We start from the raw sequence: 16,375 nt of genomic DNA, 5'->3' as shown, positions 1-16,375 counted from the left end.
AAAAATCGGACGCAACTAACGAAGACTGAATAACGTAACGTGCTCCATTGTTCGAACTTAAATACAGATCAAGTAAAAAGAAAAAAAATTTAGTCCTGTCCATATTCTGATTACAAATCTCTTTCAACACGTCCTGTTCAAACTTAGTCTCCAAGGCCTGAGTTCTTCGTTCTTAAATCAATCATGAATCAAGTTTGAAAACGCATCTAAACGCGGACATGCTGTCAAAGCGCTGAGACGAAACGTAGTTTTGATTTTATCTCATTTTATTAAACGGTCACTGTCCTGTAATGAGTACCTACAATCACAAATAGAACAAAAATTCGGAAATTGTAAGGAAACTTAGAGATTTTGACTTCTTTCTACTATAGTTTTAGAATAAGAAAGCATATGTGATGATATGTGATGATAGAATGTGTTTTACTATATAGTGTTTAATATAATATTGACCTATAGAGGCCTACCCGAGTAAATACAGCATAATATAATTCAGTCACCATGTACATTAGTATTATGTAAACATGAAACCATTGACCTACCTAGTCAAAAATTTCAAAAAGTAATGTGCAATTGTAAAAACAATTTCACTGACAATGAAGTCACGCATTTGCAAAATGATAATTACTCATAAAATTTTATTTTACAAATAAATGATTCGATTTAAAATTTGAATCACAGGTGGTACATAAAATAAAAGTAAAATCAAACTATAATAATTAGACTCATATGGCCAGTGGATAAGTCTATAAAAATAAAGAAAATTTGCCACATTCACCACGCTTAACCAAACCAGTTAGTGATAGCAGATAGCTGCTCATTACTACCTCATCCCCTTTTCCTTATCTTAGTGGCTTGTTGCGACGTACATAGCTACCTAATTATCATAGTAGTAATAAATAAAATAGACCAATTGTATAAAAAACCGGGTAACACAACTTTTCTGTAAATATGATCGAAAACATTTGTTGGTCAACAGATCAGCAGTTTGGTGGCAACCCGCGGTGAAGCAGCAGCGGGAGGCGCGGCGGTGCAGCGCGTGGGCGCTGCCGTGTGCTGCGCCGTCGAGCGCTTTGTTGCCGTCGGGGAGACCATCGCCGACGACAACCCTGAGGTGCGACACAGCATGGTCATCGCCTGCAAGGAGGCTAGAGCTGCAGGTCAGTCACTCATAACTCAGCAGCAGTAAAGCTCCTCGTGAAATAGTTCGTCCGGGGAAGTACTGCCACCCTAATAAAGGTAATAAGGGTGCTGGTGAAATTACAGGCATAAGAGACTGCAATGCAATGTTAAATCATTATTTCTCTGTTGTTTGGTCTAGCTGGGCTAAGTTATGAACCAAACGTTTTAAAAAATGCGTTTTATACAAAAAAATAATATTAATATACCTTTACTGAAAGTAATTGCTGTTTAAATTTAAGTGACTTTGGTATTTTATCACTGCATTCGTTTCACTCAAAAACCGTTTTTATAATTCTAAATCGTGCAACAAACTTTAAAACTTTGTTATGAAATTCTAATTAAACCGCTCATTTGCAGCGCTTTTTATTCTAGTTTGGATAACTCGTGAACGGGATGGGTCATAAATTTACATAGGAACCGGGCAACTTTGGAGAGAGTACTTGTCGGATGTGTCATTCTGCTTAGACAGTTCCGTAGATATTTAATCAAGTCTAATCCTTAATAACGATGTCTCCCTCTTGCGTCGATAAACTTTGACGCGCTCATTCGAGCGTCTATTGTGTTGTACAAACTTTATAATAGCTTTAACGGAAACGCTGTTATCGAAATGTGTGAAAGCAAAATTGTAAAAAGACCGTTTACTTCGTTTTATAATATTTAAACATTTGTTACGAAATATTCATAAACAACAATAGCTTATTCAATATTATATATTACACACACATTAAGCTTACAGAAATAAAATCTTGGTACATTAATTGAATATAAAGAATTTTAATCAAAGCAGCGTTTGCGTTGTGGAAAATTTTGTAACACGAGTTTTATAAAATTAATTATTGTAATAATTATTTTCAAACCAATAGCTATGTATATATTTACGTATGTGTTTAAATACAACGTAAAACATCTACACACAAGTTTAATGTCGTCAATAATCAATTCGTTATTAAGTATATTAAACAAATGGTAAAGCAAAATGATCGTTCCTGATTCGCTCTTTAATTTAAAGTTCGCACTTCGCATCTATTGCGACATTTCACGCGAGACCCTCCTTTTGTCGGTCGAAGCGCCCTGGGTCGCCGGAGTTATGACCTATTGCCTAGTACATACATAAATAGGATTTTATACATGTAAGCCTGTATAAAATGTATTCTCACATTTATGTATCAAGATTTATGAAGAGCGCAAATTGGACGAATCAATTACCAGCGTTTGGCCTGAACACAAAGCTTCGCGTCTTTTTCGTTTCCCCTATGTCAGTAGTTCAGTAGTAGTAGAGCTCCTTGTAAAAGAGTTCGTCCAAGGAAGTATTCCCACCTTACCTATTTTTGCCGCCAAGCAATAATGTGAGCATTACTGCGTTCTGGTTTTGAGGGGTTAGGGTGCTGGTGAAATTACAGGCACATGGGATTTTTGTGACAGCCGCAGTGGCAGCAACCCTTAGATTTTTGCGATTTAAAGCTGTGAGTGGCACTGCAACTGTTGTGGATAGGTGTATTGCTTATCATCAGGTACACTACTTGTTCGTCCAGTCACTTAAGTGTCACAAAAAAAGTTCTTTAGCAACAACAACAAAACATGACTTGGAATTGTTCTAAAAATTTTAAATTAAAGCTTAGTTTTTCCACTCCCCTGTAACTGTACTTGAAATCGTCTCTCTACTAGAGTATTGCTATATGGTAATGTTCTTCAATAAAACTTTGACATTAGCGTGAAATCAGGGCTAGCATTTCATAAAGCGCTCATAAATTCGTGTCAACGGCCTGACCCGAATTTTAATGGTCGAACGGTATTACGGTATCCAGCATGACTACAAACAAAAGATTCAAACAATGGCAGCGAGTACCGTTATTGGTGCTGAAAACACCCCTGTTTTGTGAATTAGCTACCCCTTTGCTCATACAACTCTTCAATTACTAGGTATCTGAGCAGAGTTAGAGAAATAACATATTTTATACTCAAAAGTTTAAATTGTGGAAGAGGCAGTGATTTCTTACTTCACTCGGCTCTTACGTAGTACCGAAACATAACAAAAGGATGTAATTCAGTCCGTTAATTTCTTAGAAACCAGAATAATAACAGTAGAGCTGTAATAATATTATTACTTCGTTTTATCTAAAATAGCTCACGCACTGATTATATCAAATCTTTATATTGAAATAAATCTCTCTCCTTTTATACCGTTTTTATGGGTAATTTTTATGACTAATAAATTACAAATACAATAATAAACTCAGTCCTCTGTAGTTTCACTTTAATGGTATTTGTCTGCTCCTAGAATATTTGCAGCCAGGATATCTTTACAAAAAATAATTTAAATAGGTATTTTCGTGTTGATGTATTTTGTATAACAATCTATAATTGAAAATTAAACATTTGAAAAGTCTACGCACAATTTAAATTTCCTTTTAGATTGTCCTTCTCATCAAACCTTTAATGAAATCTAAAACTCAAATAATAACCCTGTCTGCGAATCAAAATGTTCTGACTTAGACGAAAACTGATTCTATTCAAAATCTGAGCGAGTGTTCATCAATTACACGCCGTCACTGGAACTTGCGTTGAAATGAATCTTACCCAATCTCGTTGAAATATTACAAAGACCCTAAACGAAAGAGCCGCCGCCGTGACCTTTCGACTCGACTACAGACACGATAACGACGCAGGCCTATGTAACTAGAGATGGTTGACCGCTGGGATAGTGATTGAAGGGTCAAAAACAGCGAAATAATGGGATATTTCCAAGTGGTCCTCGGTCCTGTTCTGCATTGCACTGATTTATTAAGATCTAAGCATATTTAATAACATTTTTGGAGTAATTTATATGTCTAGATCATATGTTATAAGAGGACTAGAATATAGTAGAGTTGACGATCGCTGACAAAAATGTGTACGTGCGAATTTTGAGTTACTACCCGTGTATTCTACGTAGCGACACGTGCGGTTGTTTCAATGTCATTCCAAATAGAAGGATATTTCGAGAGCATTATTTGTTTCTGTCACTGATTTCATCTTCTCTGAAAATTCCCCTGAGACCTCCTTTGACGACAGCTCGCGCAATGTAAAAGTTTAAAATGTAAAATGAATAACAGAACATGTTCTTAATTTTGATAAATGCGATATAATTTATTTACCTGCCAGACTATAGATAAACTTGTGAAACAGAACTAAAATACAGACACGTGCGTTTAAAGTAACTTACATAACATTTGTAAATATTTGAAAATGACAAAAAGTATTTCCGAGTTATACGTATATTTGTAAATAATACAGGTGCAAATTTGAATTGCTGCAAGAAATTCCCCAGATTATATTCGTCATGGTACTTACACAATGCTGTGCGTACTTTAGCAGATTTACAGCTGCACGTTTTACTGTCGACAGACATCTGTAACAAACTACTGCGACTTGTCCCCGAAAACTGATCAGTGAAGCGCAGAATGGGTCCACCCTCTGAACGTAACAAGATTATCCGGGATTGAAACAAATCTAATAAATTACAAGTGTCAAGGCTGACCTTCGGCTACGCCACTTCCACACTTCTAGGCTAATGAATCGCAGCCCGAACACCTTCCACTGTTCTTTCCTAGCTATTTGTTTACGAAAACAGTTTCTTCGTGAGTAGAATTCATTATCAACATAGATCCATAAATCGAATTGGAAAAACGGTTCTTTGGCTCTTCGATAGTTAGGCCACTTTTAATGTTTCACTAGCGTTTCGTGACTTTGCGGATTAAGTATATTTCTTTGTTGATATGAAATACGGTTCTTACTAGTAAAATAACTCCGTCTCATGCATCATGTGTTAAATTTTGCAACATACACATGTAAACAAGGCAAATGTGACCCGTCTTTAATAGCTCCGAAGGCGTTTGTCTACGTCACATATTATTTTCTATTGATTTATTTCGTGGAGGATTCCGTGCCAGCGGTTCACGACATTTACCTGTTCCCATTGCTCAATGCCAATTTGTTGGATGTGCTGTCACACAAGACAAATGAACTGTTCCATAACGAATGATGTAAAATATGAACTTAATCTTGTTTGGGATTAAGAAAACTATCTAGATTTTACGGCACATTAAATACCACTCATTGTTTTCGTTTATATAAATATTTACTTTTCAAAATAAAGCGTCTTAACAAATAAAACATTTGAATAAATTAATGAAAGTCTAAGTAAATCTTCAAAAACAATTTTCTGTTTTCTAACAAAACAATTTTAATGGAATTCATTCCGTAATGCCTTTTCACTTTCTTACATACCTTTTGTAAATATTGAAGCCTTGGCCGCCGCCTTCACTCGCGTCCTATTTACGACGGGCCTAAAAGGCAGCTGTTTTGCCCTTTCGCCCTCATCTCATGAAGTTAGGCAAACATGAAAAGTTGGAGAAACCAAGAAGTCGGTAGCAAGTGCAATATTCTAAATCTTGAGCCACACGGCCACTCGTAAATAGCGAAGTCAGGAAACACCTTCGTGATTACCGACGTCTCGTGGTTTGGTTCAACTTTTATTGTTTCTCTAAACCTCACGCACGCTCGTAAAGCCATTCCACCCTTGCTCTGTTTTACCATTTATTCATAAACATTTCCATCGTGAAATATATCACGTAAATTGAAAGTCCTATACATTACATTATGATAAAGTACACCCTACTTTATCAACCCACATACATCACACCACTAGTCATGGAATTCCTCTAAGTCTCTGTCCTACTGAATTACGATGACGCTATCAACATTTTCAATAAAGTACAGATGAAAAGTTCTGAATTCGTTAACAAAGGACCGCCGCGACATTGGTAGATTAATTAAAACATGCACCATTAATTTTATAAAAACAACAGAGATAGAATAATTAATGGTGGCTCAAAGGAACTCCCTAAAATTTTTAGAAGCTTTTTAATTTTTCTTCTATTTTTTAGTATGATATAAGAACGCTTTGCACCATAACACATTAATTACGCCATGTTATTTTATTGGCTTCATTACGTAACGGAAAAAACATAAAATCTCCCGTCAAAGTGGATTAGGTTATTAAACCAATACTGAGCTAATGAAAAAACAGTTCCAACGAGTCTTTGTTTAAACAGGGTCATGTTTTATTATTCCGAAATCTTAACAGGTCATTTCTATCAATAAAACAAAAGGTTTTATTATACCACTTGTAAAATTACATACAGAGTGCCACCAACTTAGGCATAATAAAGAATAATTTGTAACCGTTTCATGGACAGTAACAGGAGCGTTTACCGTAAAATGAACATTAGAATATGATTGTACTGGACACCCCGTTGCGCGACATGGATCTCAAAATACTAGGATGAGCTTTACAGTGCGATTTCCAAATGCTTTCTGTGTAGTTACTAACTTACATTGCACATTTCATATTTATTCAATTTATGCACTACGGCCAGAAAAGTACTGACATTTCTGTGTGCAGTGCTATTTAAGTATTGTCCATGAGAAGGTTAAAGACGTCAGAAGAATTAATTTAAAATAGAAATCAAGAATACTTTTATGCGATTAATCAATAAGTAGTATTGTCATTAACGTGTTTTCTTAATTATCTTACTTCAAAGCGATTATAATGAGGTAGGGAGCGAGAATGCTCTAAAAGTATCCGTGCCTAATTTGTTGATACCCTGCATGTTTTTTACTTATAAATCGATGGAACAGCTGATGTAAATTTATTAGCGTCGTTGAAAGAAAACTCACAAATTTTGGAAAGTGATATAACAAAAGTTGTTGATTTTAAAAGTAGAAATGTCATGAAAGGTTTTGATTTGATAAAAATAACCAGTATAAAAATTCCATTACGATGGTTGCTTTTCGACCTTCTTTCCTGTCACTCTCCATAACGATCAGCGCTTAACTGTATTTTCCCCGATGAGTCGTAAAAAGGAAGTTGTGGAAGCTTTATTGGATAACGGCTCTCTTTACAATACTTTAACTTCGACGACTTGAGCAGAAGTTTTATATCTCGTACACTTCTTTTGTCTTTGTTGAGCGTGTCACGCCGTTTTGCTGTGCAACGATTCCCAATAATAAAAATTGGCTAAATGCTTTCCCAGTAGTTGATACAACGGATAATTTAAAAAAATTATTGTCTTTTTTTGTTTCATCTTCTTCCTATCGTGTCGACTTTAACGTTTATATTTGCGAACTCACACTGCATTATCAATGGCATTGTACATATTTGTTTCAACAACATGGAATTAATATACCATAAGCAGAATATACGACACTGATTGAAGACGCTGATGAGAAGTATCGTATTGGTTTCAAATAATGAATCGGAACACATAAAGACTATATTTCCACGCGTTTTTATCAAACACAACTATAATAAGAATTCGCCAGATTACCACACTGTGATGAGTACCCGAGCAACGGAATTCACTCTGGGACACTTCCCAGAACACCCAGGCCAGAACGAAAGTTCATTTCCCAAATTAGTCCTACCGGAAATCGAACCCGGGACCTCCTTATACAGTGCCCACAGAGCAAACAGTTAGGCCACCGAGGTCGACCACAATGACACAATCGGAAAATTTATTCCTGAAAATATCGCAGCTAGCTGTGCAAAACAATTTTCTTTTTTTAATAATACTATGTAACGGATCGAACAAGTCGTGCGCCTGGTGGTACGCGAAAGCGAGCTTTAAATCACAAAGTTCTGAGAAGCACTGCCATTGTACCCGTCACCCTGAGTCATACATAAGTTGACAAGTCCCTTGTGCCAGTAATTTCACCAGCAGCCTAAGTAAGGCTTAACTTAAAAACCGAAACGCAGCAATGCTGACATTACTGCTTGACGTCAGAAATAGGCAAGGTGGCAGTACTTCCCTGGACGAATTCTTTTACAAAAAGCTCTACTGCCAATCTAAAATTTTAAAATAACACGGATATTAAATGTGGTAAAGAAGACGTCACCCCAAATCTATTCTAAACATGGTCAGACGTAACTTCCAAATAACCTAAGGCCCACGCACGACCTTTCATGAACGAAGTTATTTCTGCAACATTGAACACACTTTAATGGTTTAATAAGATTTGTGGGGACAATTTGAATATCCGAGAATCTCTTGCCAACATACTTGGTAATAAGGGAGGTAGTTTTACGACTCATTTTTGATGGATGGCATATGTAAATTTTAAAAAGCGACCTCTGAATTTTATGTGCTCCGAGGTCTTTGTGCCGTATTAAAATAATATTTAAGTTTAGATAGCTCAAATTGTGTTGACATAAAATTACCAGTGAGATACATACAGGAAAAAAGTCCAACCGTGTTCGTAATAATGAGAAGAAAGCAATTCGCATTCATTAAATTAAAATTAAAATTTTATTTATTTCTCAATTTGGTTCAATACGTTATCGTGATTTACGGATAATAGAATTGAACTGGCCCTATACGGGTGTAGATTACTTACACATAATAGAACTCCCATGGCAATTGTTGCTTCGATCAAGACTGCCATTTTGAACTGTGTCTACATTTAAAAATCGACTCTGTATTAAACATTTTAGTGAATAATGTCAGTATGAGACCAGCTGCTGTTCCAAAGTGAGCGGCTATTCATATTTGTTTAGCTTCACTCTGCTTTGTGCGGAGTGCCGTTTACCCTGCCTGCTAGCTATAAGCACACTCGTGAGTTAAATAAAAGATAAACGCTACGGTTTACACGTGAGATATATGATAGTTTACGCTGAATTTTATTTGCAGAGCTGTGACATTTCTTTACTTAAGTTTCAAGAAAAGTGAAATAAGGCAAAGTTTGTTACAACGCGTAATTTGCATTTTTCGAAGGGGTCCTCCCAAAATGGTTTGAAGTTAGTATAATTTAAACTTCAATACACAAAGCACGAGCTCTTTAATCGTAAGACAACAAAACAACACTTGAAACTATCAAATTGTTCAAACCTATAGGTTATTTAATAGGCAGTTGTTGTAAGTACCTTGTGAAAGAGTTCGTCCAGGGTAGTACTGCCACCTTACTTACCTATTTTGCCGCTAAGCAGTAATGTTAGCGTTACTGTGTTCCAGATTTGAAGGGTAAGGGTGCTGATTACAGGTACATGGGACTGGTCAACTTACGTCTCAGGGTAACGGGCACAGTGGCAGTGCCCCTCAGATCTTTGCGATTTAATCTCTGAGTAGCACTGCAACTGTAATGGATACGCGTGTAGCTTACCATGAGATGTACGACTTTTTTGTCCCATTTCTTAATAATATAAAAAAGTACCTACACATTACAGTTCACAAATCGAAAAACTCGGAATGTTAGATTGTGTTTGACTAATTGTTTAGAAACTGATGAAGTGTTCCCGGATCTTTATTATGGTGCGTGTTCTAGGAATAGCAATAGGCAAGAGTAAACACGTCGCGAGTAAATGGCGGTGTATCGGATGTTTGCCCAGGGCACGAACCAAACAGCCTAACCGCGCTCGAGGCGAACACGTCACCACTCTACTTCCTTGTTTCTATGGGCAAACTATGTCAACCGTGTAGTTTACGCTTTGCTTGGCTTTACAATTTCAGTGGACTATGTAGTTAAACAATTTGAGAACAAACATGAATAACGTAAATAATAATTTAATAAATATAATTGTAAATAATAAAATTTGAAGTTAATTGTTTTCTCTTCAGTTTTTTCGCTCAATAAGCGAAATATCTCTATTACTTGATATTGAGGTAGCAAAATCTTCAACGAACTCTTCCATATTTAGGTAGGTAGTAAAATTTTGATGAAAAACCCCATTTCTAGGAAAAATAAATCGGGGATATATGACGTCAAAGCAATACGTGTTCAGCAGAAGAACGCATCAGCATAATGCCTTGGTAATGTGCTCCTTAAGAGACCTTCCGACGCCCGCGGCCGCGCCCGCGTCCTGTGGATTATGGCCGGCCCTACGCCCAAATAAGCTCTTTATGCTAGCTCGCCTATTTCGCATTTCTTGTCTTTGGGATCTGAAGTTTCATTACGACTATTTCAGATCGAAAACACTGAAAATCGAGCATGATGAACAAACATTTTAGAACCAAAATATGAAAGGCATTCATCGAACATTTCATGCGTTCTCTGAAATTCCGTGAAGCTTCAAAACATAAAAGTAATACCTAATTTTGTGGAAATTATTATACGAAAACCGGTAATTGAAACCTTAGCCAGCACGGCTGAAACTATCCCGCACTCGTATAGTAATGTTATTACAGAACCTAAAAAGAAGAATTACCACATTTATCCGACTTTCCAATTCCTTGAAGAATTCAATTTGCAATTTAATTTTCACTTGTCACTTTGGTTATTTACTTGCCAGCAAAGCGACGACGCTTTGTTCCCACTTGGAGATGTCGTGGATGATAATAACAAATCAATAAATAATAGCTCGCGGGAGAAATGCCTCTACTTTTGAGACGCCTGTCGAAAATATCCAAAATATTTTTGACAACGGTAAATATTGTCACATGGTAATTTCACAGAAAGTCATATAGCATCTAAATCTTCACCGTATGCGTAGCGACAATATGTTTGTCTAAATCGTAAAAGGTATTTTCTTCTTCAAACAAACAACTTGCACTCCACGATTTAGCTCTTCACAAGCACGAGTCACTTTTTTGATGAAGCGTAATAAAATATCAAGGTCATCAAGTGAGCCCTACGAGAAACAAGTACGTTCAGCCAATTTATTGCCACATTTGGCTCTAGTATTGCTCGGATGTCTCTATCTTACTCCGTATTTGGGTTTCAATGCCAACTACCAACCTTTATGGAACTGCCAACAACTTCCGGCTCTTTTTAACGAATGTCGTATTGCCAGACGGCCAACTAACATGAACTTGCACGAATATTTATGAAATTCAAAACGCCATGCCACTCTAGTTGGAGAACAATGAAACAACTGCTCAACAATAAATAATCTTATATTTCTTACATGGCATTAATGAATTTTGAGGAATGAATTATGACAAGCTCCATTTCATGAATAAAACGATTTGCTCAGAACGTACCCTCTTTTAGTAGGAGTAGAGCTTCTTGTGAAAGAATTCGTCCAGGAAAGTACTGCCAAGTTACCCATTTCTGCTGCCAAGCAGTAATGTGTCTATTAATGCGCTCCGGTTTTGAAGGGTAAAGGTAAATTACAGGTACACGGGACTTGTCAACCTATGGCTCAGGGTGACGCAGTGGGAGTGCCCCTCAAACCTTTGCGATTTGCAACTGTTATGAACAGGCGTGTCGCTTACCACCAGGTGCACGACTTGTTCGTCCCGTCACTTGGTATCAAAATACGTTGTTTGTCATGCTGAAAATAATTTATAGAGAGAGAAAAAGAGAGAGAGAGAGAGAGAGGCAGGGAGGGAGAGATAAAGAGAGAGAGAGAGAGAGAGAGAGCGAGAGAGAGAGAAATATAGTTGAACGAAAATAAAAAATCATCTATAAGGAAGTAGATAATAGTAAGTATATTATTAACCATGAAACAAGAACGATAACAATGAATTGTATCCGAGATATTTTGGTACAAGGGCGAGTAAAGCGTCACTCCACTTTTCATCGCAAAGAAATGAAAAAAGTCTGTTCGAAATCAAATAAATTTTGCAAATGACGAACATAACAAGAATTGTGTTCCATCTTGTTTTTTATACGGTTTTTACTTTTTTTAAATGAGATATTGCTGATTATTTTCTTCTCCCCTCAGTATTTATTCTTTTTATATTTGTACAAAACCGATGTTTGAAAAAATCATATGATGTATGTATTTATAGTCAATGATGAAAATACACCGTACTTTAAATAGTGATACTTTTTTTCGGAAAATATAAAATATGAACCCAGTACTTTAGTAGATGAGCGAGGTTGGATGGATAAAGTGGTATGGAGTGGAAGTGACTCAAGTATGTTGTTTCTTAGGTTAAAAATCATTCAATATAATCAACACTGATTACTGCGATTGAAGAATCACATAATTTGGGTATATGTTTTTTATCGATCGGTTTCGGAACTCAGTTTTAATATTTAAAATAATTTGTTTAGGATTAAGAAAACACGTTATTGTATTGCATCAAACATTCTCAAGTTATTCACGGAAATTAGGAAGTGAACGCTTATTTAAATAATAAAAATTGCAACAGAAATTAGGTAATGAACACTAGTCTGATAATGACCGCAAAATATTTTTTCTACTGCACCTGTGACCATACAATGATTTTAGTATTACCACTTTTTTCAGTCTCATTTTTCTTTAGCCAAACTGGAGTCTGTCAAAAAACAATAAATAAAAACCATATATTTTCACCTACATTGTTTAAATAATTCTAAGACATTACATTTTAAAATACTTAGTATTTTACTACTAACATCAAGTATATAACCAGCAATAGAGACGAAATAAGGTCGGACGAAATAATATAGGGTAATTAAATATTAAATACGTAATTTTGCAATTTTCGTCCATTATAGCAAAGCTTAAGTTAACTGGTCGATTTGAAGTGAAACAATTGATGACACCCGTCAATTGTTTCGAGTAGTATTAGCATTGTGCGTGTATTAAGGGCGGTAAATAAGAAATTATCAACGCGAGTCTGTTAAAAGCCAGAAGCTGAAGGCTTTAAAGGCAGTGGGCTTTAATAACCAAGCTTTGTAATTTTTATCCTCCATTACAATGTTTTTCATCACATTTGCTATGAAATAGATAGATTATATATTTCTTCGCAACACATTTTCAGATTTTGCGAATGGCGGGTATTTTTTTTAAACAGATTGCCAGCTATTCTTCCATAGATAATACAACTCGAACTAAAATCTTATAAAAAGCATATGCTCATGCAGCCACAATGTATTGGATATAAAATAAATAATTTCCAATTTCTAAAAATTGGAATTTATTTATACACTTTTACAGCAGAATTATAATTCACTAAATAAACTTAGTAAAATATAGTTAAATTGCAAATGTTTAGTTATTTTATGCTTCAAGTTTATGCTAAATACACGTCCAGATTTCTCGAGTATAATAACTTTTTGCTTGATCTTGCCGCAAAAAATCCTCAGGGCGATAATATAATGAAAAATCCCTTGTGAATAATTTAGGTCATCTGGTCGACTTTGCTTTCATATTATTACGAGCAAGTGTGACGAAAAATGTATAAATAAATGTAATTTAATTTATTATTTTTCTTATTAATCAAAAAGAAACTATAAACTTGTTATTATAATCCTTAATGTGTTATGTAGTTTAATTACAACTTACTTTAATAAAGTCTTTGTTACAATTTTATGCCTTACGTAGTAAGTACCTATATGCCAGCAAGCGATATGGAAATAGGGGTACGCCGGGAAGGTACTACCGCAGCGTTAAACTCATCCACGTTCATCACCATAATTTGCTTTTACGTAACACGTCGCTCCTGATAACCTCACGTTTTACGTAACATGTACAAAACATAGGAACTATCTGAATTTGTTAATTATAATAATAGTCAGGCGCAACCTTTTGCTCTGACAACTATTAATATTTTTATTATGGGCTAACTGGATAGCACCGCGATAAGAAAGCACACACCGAGAGAAAGGTTTCTAGTACAACAATAGCCGGGAACGCCCCATAAGAAGATTCCACGAGAATGCGTCATGCGCCTCGTAGTGTAGTAGTGCCAAGAGCAGGACGCAACAGGCCTAAGCGCGGGATTACCGCCCTGAGGGGCTTCGCACAAATGGAATGAACGCAAACATTTCACAACAACAACCACTCTGCACTTCGATTATAACAATACATGCATACGCAAGCTCAGATTTACACGAACTCCAAGAATTTTAATTACGCCTGATTCCTCAATACCATAATGTTTGTATGTTGTGTTTCCCGCTTTACTTTGAATGTAATTAATCTTGCTGTCGGAGCGGCTGGGCTACATCTGCCTGAATAAATCTTAACTCCAATACAAACTAATTTAGACAAATGAATTGGAAGTGAAGATTCCCTACTATATCCATTACTTCCCAAACCGAAACAAGAGACACTTTTAAATATAATTATGATACTTTTAAATGATTTCATATGTCAAACGGTAAACACATTTCAGCTGCAATAATAACAAAACCCAAACGCACAAATACAAAAAATAACAACACATACACAAACTTTTGTGTGTGATACAATGCAAGTAGTATGTATAAATGTGACATTCCGCAGATGATCTTATGATTGTAGTAGACATAGCTATGTCGGGTAGATGGCCTACATTCAAAGAGTGGGAAGGAGCTGAAAAAAGTCTTACGACGCGGCCATGGCGGACAGATTCACTGAAACGTTCATAATCGAGCTGTCGTCGTCGACGTCTAGTTCCCAAGAAAAAAATGACAACCATATTTCCGGACGAAGAAGCATGTTGACATGTTTATGGCAAGCCACAAACGGAACTCCTAAAAGAAAGTAGTTATATTTGCTAAGCTCTCTCGTAAATTTGTCCTCTAACGTAACCCGAGCTTATAAAAACGGTCGTACTCACGACTAAATGTAATAAATCAACGTTGTGACTTCCTACGTTAAATTGAAAACGTTTTTGTAACGATTGTGCAATTTTTGCTGAGTGATTAGTCATTTCTTTCAAAAAGGCTTTTCGATCTATAAACTAAGTTCATAATATACTTAGGTACGTCATCATCTTCCGGAAATGTCGACCGGGTCGCCGGGAATTCGTCGCGAGCACTCGCAATTTGTAGCCGTGACTGAAAATTTGCAGCAACCTAGCGATCCGAAGGCCAACGAACCAAGTTATTATTTCTTTCCAACATTTAACAGAAAGGCTGCTTTGGCTGAGTAGTTTTGCGGATTCTCGAATTTATTTCGGCTATATTCCACTACACTCAAGGCATCTGAAATAACTTCATTTCCATGAGGAAATAGAGGTTAAAAGTTATTTATGCAACAGTCAGTTACTTATATCAATACATGCCTCGTAAACGACCACTGTTGACGACCTTCGTGGTTGAGCGGTTTCTACACCGGTTTTCGTAGTGTCGTCATATCTCTGACGTCTCGCGTTCGATCTCCGACCGAGTCAATGTAGAAAATTGACTTTTCTCTATTGTTCCGGGTCTGGGTATTTGGAGTACCGTCGTTATTTCCGATTGCATAACACAAATGCCTTAGTTACTTTACTTTGGGATCGGGGCAACCCATCTGATGTTGTCTAATATATATGTATTTATTATTGTTTATTATAAACAGTATTAGACATTGTCATGGTGATCAAAATGTAACATGAATTCAAAACATTTAACGAATCAAAACGCCCGGAAGGTAATGGTCCCATGACGCATTGGCTTATTAACTTAAATGTAAATTTCAGATAGCAGTCACGATTCCGCCGCTAGTAACATAAATCGGAATGGGTGTGTAATGGAAGATATAACAACAAATAATCTATTTTCACTTTGTATAACAACATTTGATATAATTTCGAAAGATATAATCACTCACTGTATATAATCAACAAAAGGAATAATTTCAATATGTATAATAAACCTTCTTTATAACAAACATTACATATAATGATTAGGTGACATAATGAACAAATTTTTTTTTTTTTGAACAAAAGGTGTAAGTACTACCAGTATAATGTATTAAATAATGTAACACAATATTTCGTTTTACGAATAGTTGAAGCGCCTTATATTATGTTGATAAGAATTTCTTTTTATTTCATTAAATGTACATAGCTATATATAATTATTTTTATATTTAGCTTTAAGTGCTTTTTTTGTATAAAATATTAAAACTTTTGGCAGAATATTTAATTGCATATATTAACGCGCTAAGTGACAAAATAATTTATGAGATATCATAAAAAACCATAACCTAGTTTCAGAATCTTGAAATTGTTTAATGATATTTCAGCTACGAATCATTAGCGTAAATTCCGATAAGTCGAATACGTTAACTAATTTTAACTTTTAAATTACAGGCGCATTGGACTTGTCAACTCATGTCTCATGGTAACGGGCACAGTGGCAGTGCCCCTAAAATCTTTGTTATCGACAGGCGTGTCGCATACCACCAGGCGCACGAGTTGTTCGACCCGGTATTTAAAATTTAAAAAATATTCTCGTGTTTTGTATTATTCTTTAATTCTTTCAAAGCGGGTATTCTGTGATACCCGACCATGAATTTTCATAAAAATTAAGTACATAGGTA

The 16,375-nt window shown here is 35.8% G+C and overlaps 1 protein-coding gene across 1 annotated transcript in view; it reads left to right on the top strand.

Annotated features, from left to right (window-relative positions):
• LOC113229998 (alpha-catulin) overlaps positions 1–16,375 on the top strand; it is a 75,865-nt gene that overhangs the window by 1,510 nt on the left and 57,980 nt on the right. Inside the window, 1 exon segment of the mRNA XM_026463714.1 lies at positions 977–1,157. Coding sequence (XP_026319499.1) covers positions 977–1,157 — 181 coding nt within the window.

This window comes from Hyposmocoma kahamanoa, unplaced genomic scaffold (assembly GCF_003589595.1).
Source record: "Hyposmocoma kahamanoa isolate Upper Pololo Valley unplaced genomic scaffold, ASM358959v1 63, whole genome shotgun sequence".
In the NCBI taxonomy this organism is placed as follows: domain Eukaryota; kingdom Metazoa; phylum Arthropoda; class Insecta; order Lepidoptera; family Cosmopterigidae; genus Hyposmocoma; species Hyposmocoma kahamanoa.
This window is presented reverse-complemented; position numbering and strand designations above follow the sequence as displayed.